General features: G+C 47.8%; 1 protein-coding gene across 1 annotated transcript; it reads left to right on the top strand.

The window, feature by feature from the left end:
- The first annotated feature begins 1,481 nt into the window (after window positions 1-1,481).
- On the top strand, window positions 1,482-7,994 carry LOC136852247 (uncharacterized). The gene is made up of 5 exons (XM_067126698.1): window positions 1,482-1,670; window positions 2,330-2,689; window positions 2,968-3,919; window positions 7,023-7,242; window positions 7,937-7,994. Exons 1-5 carry the CDS (start codon window positions 1,482-1,484, stop codon window positions 7,992-7,994), a joined length of 1,779 nt encoding a protein of 592 aa, XP_066982799.1.
- The last annotated feature ends 453 nt before the right edge of the window (window positions 7,995-8,447 follow it).

Here is an 8,447-nt window from a genome sequence, read left to right on the forward strand (position 1 = left end):
GTATATGATTATTTACCTGTCTCCAATTTGTATGTCGTATTCCTTTTTCTCAGGTATCAGATTGTATTCAACTCAATTTCTGTCCATTTGTATAACTCAAAGTGTATTCGTTCACTATATTTATTGTTAATTGTTATTGACCTCAGGTCACCCTTGTCCTCATTGTATTCCGCGGTGTGACGTCAGTCTGCCGCTATATAAACCGCCTGGGTCACCAGTAAAGTAGCAGTAATTTTATCCTGCTCGTTTCTTTGACACCTCTTAAAGTGGTGACCCCGGAGTGGTTCCCGGAGACATTAGTGGACTCACACGGCGACTCAGTCTTGGCTCCAGGAACTACCCACGCCCCTAGCGGACTCACAACAGCGCTGTAACCAGCGTTTGGGTGTGCTGACTCTCGATGGCAAATCACCAGCGTCATTAGCAGACTCACATGGCGCGCTTCTAAGCGCGTTTTGACGTGAGTATCCCACTCCAATTAAGAGGGCTAGAGCGAGCATGGACGCGGACATCCCCTCCCTCGTTCAGTTAACCGCTAACCTCGCGGATTCAGATGTCTACCTCCCACCCATATCACCCGCGCCCTACACACGCTGAGGCTCTCGCGCTCCTCCACACCGTTGCCCGCGCCCTACACGCTTCCCTGCCCGGGACCCTGCCTGGCAGGACAAGCAAAAGCCGCCCTTGCCATAAAGCTGCTGCCTTCAGGGGAACCTGTCAGTGTGGCTATGCAGGGTCAAGAGTCAATTCAGGCTGGCGGAACTCAACGACGTGGTACTGCAAGCTGACACAGCACTCAATGCCCTGCCGGAGGAGATCTACAAGAAACTCTTCCCGTGTGTGTCCGCCGCACGCCCCCTCACCTACCACCTCCTAAAGAAGTCCCTCCTCGAGACCTGCTCCCTGCCTGTCGCCGAGCGGGCCGCCCGTGCCTTCGACCTTGCTGTCAGCCTGTGGCAGGATCAGAGAGCCATGGAGTCATGGGGCATGATACAGTACCTCCTCACCCTCCCTGTCACCGACGGCAGTGGAAAGCAATCCAAAATAAGCCTGTCACGGGAGTTGCTCCTCCGTCAGCTCCTCCCGGAGGTCCGCACTCAAATCCCCGAGCCCTACGCCATGCCCCTTGAGGTCCTGATCCGCACGGCGCAGCAGCTAACTGACTCCATAAAGGCGACAAAGCGGGCACCAGCGTCCGCACACCCCATCAGCACCATCCAACAGGAGGAGGGCGCAGAGGAGGAGATAAGCGCCGTCACCAGGAGGCGCCCACCGTCTCATAACAGGTGGAATCCACCAGGCCCTTGCTATTACCACAGGTGGTACTGCAAGGATGCCCGGAACTGCCAACCGCCGTGTCCATTCGCCTGTCCAAAAAATGGGGGAGGCAGTGGCCAGCAGGACAGGGTCACATGGCAACAGAAGAACCCAGGGGCCCAGAGCCGTTAGGCTTCTACGTCCGCAACACCGTCTCCGGCAAGATGATGTTGGTCTACACAGGGGCCGTTAGATCAATCTTCCTGCTGTCCAGAGAGGACCGCAAGCATTCACCGGACCCAGCTGCCTTCCTGACGGCTGCCAACGGGTCCCCCATCCTCTCCTATGGCACCAGGCTCCTGTCGATCCCCATCCTTGGCCGGAGGTATGCCTGGGACTTCGCTGTCACGGACGTAAGGACCCCACTCCTGGGTGCGGATTTCCTTCCCCACTTTGGGCTGGTAGTCGACGTTGGTCGAAAGCGCCTCCTTGACACTGACTCCTGCCAGTCCCTCCCGTTAGCAATGTGACCCAAAGCACCTACCATCTGCTCCGCCACCCCCAACCAGTACTCACAGCTGCTGAAGGAGTTCCCCGCGTATTCAGGCCCAAGCTCCGCCAGCTACCTATGGCCCCAGCTAAACATGGCATCTACCACCACATAAAAACAAAGGCCACCCCCTATGCACGCAAGGTTCCGGAGGCTTCCCCCTCGGTGCCTTCAGGAGGCCAAGAACACCTTTGCCGAAATGGAACGGATGGGAATATGCAAGAAGGCCTCCAACCCGTGGGCCTCCCCTCTCCACATGGTGCAGAAACCGGACAGCTCTTGGAGACCCTGCGGCGACTATAGGCGGCTCAACCTCACAACGGAACCTGACCATTACCCCCTGCCGAACATGCAGGATCTCACAGCATCCTGGGGGACCTGAAGTTCTGTGTCTGCTATGTAGATATCCTTATATTTTCCAGGTCCCACAAAGAGCACCAGAGGCACATCCGGGCAGTCCTGCAGCGCCTGCAGGAGAACGGCCTCGTCGTAAGGTTTGACAAGTGCACCATCGGCATCCAGAAAGCTGACTTCCTGGGTCACGAGATATCCCCGGATGGTGTCTGCCCACTCACATCTAAGGTCACGGCCGTCACCAGGTTCCCCGTCCCCACCTCCGTCAAGGCCGTCCAGGAGTTCCTTGGGATGGTGAATTACTACAGGAGGTTCATCCTCGGGATTGCACACACCATGGCCCCCTTGACGGAAACCCTGAGGGGCCAACCAAAATCCTTAGCGTGCGGACCCAGCCAGCAGCAGGCCTTCTCCCTGACAAAGGCCACCCTCGCCGAGGCAACCGCCTTCGCCCACCAGGACCCCACCGCTCCCCTCCAGCTCACGACGGACGCCAGCAGCGTTGCATATGGAGCTGTCCTGGAGCAGGTCATCGACGGCAGCCCCAGCCCATCGCCTTCTTCAGCAAGAAGTTGAACCCCGCAGAGGCCCGCTACAGCACCTTCGACAGGGAACTCTGCGCAGTATACTGGGCAGTCCGGCACTTCAAGTTCCTCCTGGAGGGCACGCCCTTCACAATCTACACGGACCACCAGCCGCTGGTCCACACCTTCACCAAGCAGGGGGACACATGGTCTTCCAGGCAGCAGCGACACCTCACGGCCATCGCAGAGTTCACCTGTTCAGTCAAATACCTCCCTGGCAAGAAGAACCCTGTGGCAGACGCCCTCTCCAGGATCGAGCTTAACGGGGTGCAACTCGGGATCAACTACGAGGACCTTGCCAGGGAGCAGGCCGCCGACCCAGAGGCTCCAGCCTACTGCACGGCCATCACATCCCTGAAGTGGAGGGACATGCCCCTCGCCCTCGGGGGTCCAAATCTCCTCTGCGACGTCAGTACCAGCCAGCCCCGCCCCCTGGTGCCTGCCTCCTGCCGCTGCCAGGTATTTGACGTCATCCACGGGCTGTCCCACCCCTCCAGCAGGATGACGGCCAAGCTGCTGTCAGAGAAGTTCATCTGGCACGGAGTGCAGAAGAACGTGAGGACCTGGTCGAGGCAGTGCCTGCAGTGCCAAGCCAGCAAAGTGGGCCGTCACACCGAGTCTGGGGTAGGCGAGTTTCCGCAACCAGGGCGGCGGTTCGGCCATGATCACATCGACATCATCTGGCCCCTTCCCCCGTCAGGCGGGGCCAGTTATCTCCTGATGGTGGTCGACTGCTCAACAAGGTGGCCCGAAGCCACACCCATGCAAGAAGCCACCGCCAGTGCGTGCGCCGAGGCCCTACTCTCTGGTTGGATCAGCCGCTTCTGCGTCCCTGACCATATTACAACTGAATTGGGGACCGCCCTGGCACGTCTGCTGGGGACAGCTCATCACACCACCACCGCCTACAACCCCGCGGCCAACTGCTTGGACGAGCGTTTTCACAGGTCCCTGAAGGCGTCCCTCATGGCCCGCTGCACCGCTGAGGATTGGAAATACCAGCTGCCGTGGGTCCTCCTCGGGCTGAGAACCACCCCCAGGGCCAACAGCGACCCGTCTGCAGCTGAGAAAACCTACGGCGAGTCCCTTGGAGTCCCGGGCGAGCTAGTCACAGAGGACCGCCACAACCCATCTGTCCAGAGGCTTCACCACATAGTCGGCAAGTTCGCCCCCTGTAAGTGGACATATACCGACAGGTCGGTCACCTTCACGCCGCCCAGCTTGTCCTCCACCACCCACGTCTTTGTTAGGGATGACGCCGTCCGCCCTCCACTGACCAGGCCTTACAGGGGGCCCTTCCGCGTGCTGGAAAGGAATAACAAGGCGTTCCTGCGTCGATATTTTCGTAGTGCAAAAAGAAATACATGGATATACTACCTAAATGAGACTAATTAAAAACTCCACCCAGAATAGTTGGAAGAAAGTAAGGAAGCTTGCAGAGAAATTTTCTCCTCGCAAAACACCCTCTTAAAGGCTGGAGATTCACTAATAACAAGTCCCAAAGGTGTAGCTGAATACCTAGGTCAGCACTTTTCCAATATTTCAAGCCCAAATAATTATCCCACCGATTTTCAGAAGATTAGGAACTCCCAGGTTCCTTTAGATTTATCTGGTGGTAATCTTGAAGCTTACAATACCAAATTCTCTCTTCATAAGCTATAAGATGCCCTTTCTTCAACGTATGATACTTCTCCTGGTGAGGATACTATCCTGTATGTAATGCTTTGACAGTTACCTGAAGAGGCAAAAACTTACATCTTGAAGATTATTAATAGAAAATTTGGGATACTGGAATCTTACCAAAAGGATGGAAAATTGCTTTAGTAATTTCAATTCAAAAACCAAATAAAGACCCTAATCAGACTACTAGTTACAGGCCCATAGCTCTTACTAGCTGTGTATGCAAGCTGATGGAGAAGATCACCAACTCTTGTTTAATCTGGCATTTATAAACACACAAATTACTTTCTCCACTCCAGTCTGGCTTTTGAAAAAACAGATCTACCCTGGACCCACTGCTAAGACTTTATAATCAAATTTAACTGGGCTTTTTAAGCAGCTACATAAATTAGGCATTAAAGGAGATATGATTAGGTTCATTAATTCCTTTTTAACAGACCGGTCTATAAGAGTAAGAATAGGAAATGTTGTTTTCCCCATTCAAACTAGAAGGTGTTCCACAGGGGAGTGTGTTAAGTGTAACTTGCTCTGCTGTTGCCATTGCTAGTGTCATCAATGAAGTTTCAGATCCTGTACAGGCCTCACTTTTTGTTGATGGTTTAGCTATTTATTGCATTGCACATGATGCTGAATCGGCTTGGAGATATTTACAAAAACCCATCAACTCTATCTCTAGACGGGCAAGACAAAATGGCTTCAGGTTTTCTACAAGTAAGAGGTTGCTGTTCATTTTACTAGGTGTAGACGTCAAGAAGCTATACCAAATTTGAAACTTGATGGGTCTGTTCTACCATATGCGGATGATGTAAAGTTTTTAGGAATTATTTTTTATTCCAAACTCACTTGGTCTAATCATATTGAAAATTTAAAGTGCAGAGTAAAAAAAAATCTCTCAATCTTTTGAAAGTGATCTCTGGCTTTAACTGGGTGGCAGATAAAAAAATCTTTGCTACAACTATATGATGATTTATGTAGATCAAAGTTGGATTATGTATGTCAGTTTTATTCATCAACATGCAAAAGTAAACTCCACGAAATTGATGTAGTCCACAAATTGGCTTTACATATTTGCTCTGGGTCTTTTCCAACATCTTTCAAGAGTCTTTATGTGGACACGCACCAACTTCTACTTGATTTACGACGAGAGGAGTTAAGCCTCCGATACTTGATGAAGATTAAAAGTAATGCTAACAATCCATCAAATAAGGTTATTCGTCAACTTAATGCTAGCAAGTTCAAGCCAAGATCCTCTGTTCCTTTCCAGATTCGGCTAAATGCATCTGTAAATGATAATTCCATACAGACTCAGAATGTTCACGATTGGCCCCTTCCAAAATTCCACAATGGCTCATACCAAAAGCTGAATTGTGCAAGAAAAATATAGTGAAAAAGAACACTCCTGTTGAAGTAATAAAGTCACTGTTTTTAGAACATGATGAAGTTCATAATAACGACTATAAAATTTATACAGATGGCTCCAAGTCAAGCGAGGGAGTAGGTTTAGCTGTTGTCACAGATAATTTTTGAGATGTTGCAAAGCTGTCTGCAGCTGCTTCAGTATATACAGCTGAACTATCTGCCATTGTTAAAGCCCTAGATATAACATATTAAAATAAGAAGTCTAGTCTTATATATTCACACTGTAAAAGTGCTCTGGAAAGACTGAACAATTATAATTCATCTCATCCTTTATTACAGAAGGCTCAGGCATGGCTGTTTCACATTTCATGTATGCATAAAACCGTATGTTTTTGTTGGATTCTTAGTCATGCTGGGACCCCAGGGAATGAAGAAGCAGATAGAGGAGCAAAGAATGCTTGTACCCAAGGAGAAATTGATATAAATATAGTTCCCACTTAGATATGAAAATCTCTATTCGCAATTATATTCTAAGCAAGTGGCAGGAGCGATGGTCATCTCCCCTTCTTGCTAATAATAAGAAGTTAAAAACTATTAGACCTCAAATAGGATTTTGGCAATCATCCTATCAAAGCAACAGGAGGACTGAAGTTATTCTAACAAGGCTGAGGATTGGTCACTGCCGACTGACACAGTTTTCTTCTTGATGGTAGTAGTGTTCCAGTGTGTTCACTGTGATAGCCCTTTGACAGTTGAGCACATTCTGGTTCACTGCACCAGGTATGCTAATGAGAGGAGGATGTACACAGGACCATTTAGATGGTAAAACCATGACAGAAATTTTAGGAAACAACATAGATGTTGGCCCTGTTTTGAGTTTTTTAAAAGCTTGTGGTTTTTATAAAAAATGTTATAATTTTATATAGTTAAGTATTTTTTATCTTATTTATGGCAGTTTTTAATTCCATTAGTAATTAAATCTCTTAGATTTTACCATTTTAAGCACTGATCTTTAGAATATCCATTTTAAACTCATTACTTATATAATTTCCATTTTCATTTGTTCTCATCATAGCGCTGAATGACCCTGTGGGTCCCAGCGCTTGGCTTTATGCCTAAATTACGTATCCCATTCCATACACAATTAGATGCTGGAGCTCGATCATTTTTGCAAGTTCCTGAAAGGTGGGGTCACTGCTTATCATTGTCTCAAAGAAATCATAAGTTGGAATCACAAGGGCCATCACCACATGTCTCTGTATGTCAAGCCCTTACTGACAGCCACAAGTATCCACCTGGTCATGGGCTCCAAAGGCCTATGAGCAAGAAGTATTACACATCAGTGGCAGTTTTCCCAATCCCAAATGAGGTGATCAGTTGTCAGCTAACAATTTCTCTTCCTGAAGAATTAAAACCCAATGTGCTTCCTACTGCAACATTCATCTTCAAGGGCATCTCGTAAGTACACGTAGATTCAGACTTTAGTGTTCCCGGATAGTGGGTGACAGAAGAAGTTTATCCATCCATGGATAATACGTCAGGTTGATTATTACTTTTTAAGCAGGTACACACTGCAGTGGTCACCTATGATGTGTCTCTGTCACAAGGCCTTATGACTTACTACACCAGTCATTGCATGTGTACCATCAATAGCCACTGCAGACTGAGAGTTATATTTTGCTTTTCAAAATATTCCTCCTAACACTGAAAAATTATTTCATCTTTGTATCAGCTGTAAGATATTTGGCAGAAAAAAATTCGTCAATGACACATTGTTGACTTTGACTGTAATACCTCACATAGATTGTGAGAAGGTTTGAACTGCTTAAAGTCAACCCATCGAGTTATAGAGAAAAATGTGTGAGCTGAAGCTCAGATGCTAAGCTTTTTTTTTCCCACATCATCAGTCATTTCATTACCTCTTCTTTACACAGCATCGATGGCTGATTTTTAAGAGCATATTGAAATGTTTCCTTCATAATCTTTTAACTGTTGGAATATTGATTTCCTCACTGATAGAGTGAAATTGTCCTTTTTTTTAGCAATAATGAGGGAATTGTTTTGAGATCGCTTCAAGCTTCCTTTACTATCAGTATTGGTATGTACTCTGAAAAGTATTGATATTTTACTGACTTTTCATTTTTTCTTTCAGCGCCTTAAAAGACTTTAGGTCTTCGTTTTCTTATCACAGTGAACCTGTTCATCTTTGAAAGTTCCATGGCATCACTACTGAAAGTCTTTTCATACAGTAAATTACAATAGTATGGTTTCACTGTAAAATGAAGTAATGAGTACATTTTCAAATATTCTTGTGATTATGATCAGCACTTTGTCTTAGCATTGGCAGCAGCAATTATGTCTGTCACATGCTGTGTTCCATTTTTAGTCGCAACACCTAGTCCAGTGGCACCACTTCTTGCGCTAAGTGCGCCAAGAATGTACTGGGTAACTGGGCCATCCTCTTATCAGTGACTTGCTTGCTCTTTCAGTACAGTAAGTGGACATGAATGTTTCATGTATGGTATGATCTAAGGGATATTCTCACTCTCAGTACAGGAAGTGAGCAGGAATATGTCACATATGGTACAGTCTTTGGAGAGGGAAGAGGAGGAGGAAGGTGCAGGGGGTGGGGCAGGGTCGAGTTATAGTTAGTTATCTAGCAA

This window comes from Macrobrachium rosenbergii, chromosome 25, assembly GCF_040412425.1.
Source record: "Macrobrachium rosenbergii isolate ZJJX-2024 chromosome 25, ASM4041242v1, whole genome shotgun sequence".
NCBI classification, from domain to species: domain Eukaryota; kingdom Metazoa; phylum Arthropoda; class Malacostraca; order Decapoda; family Palaemonidae; genus Macrobrachium; species Macrobrachium rosenbergii.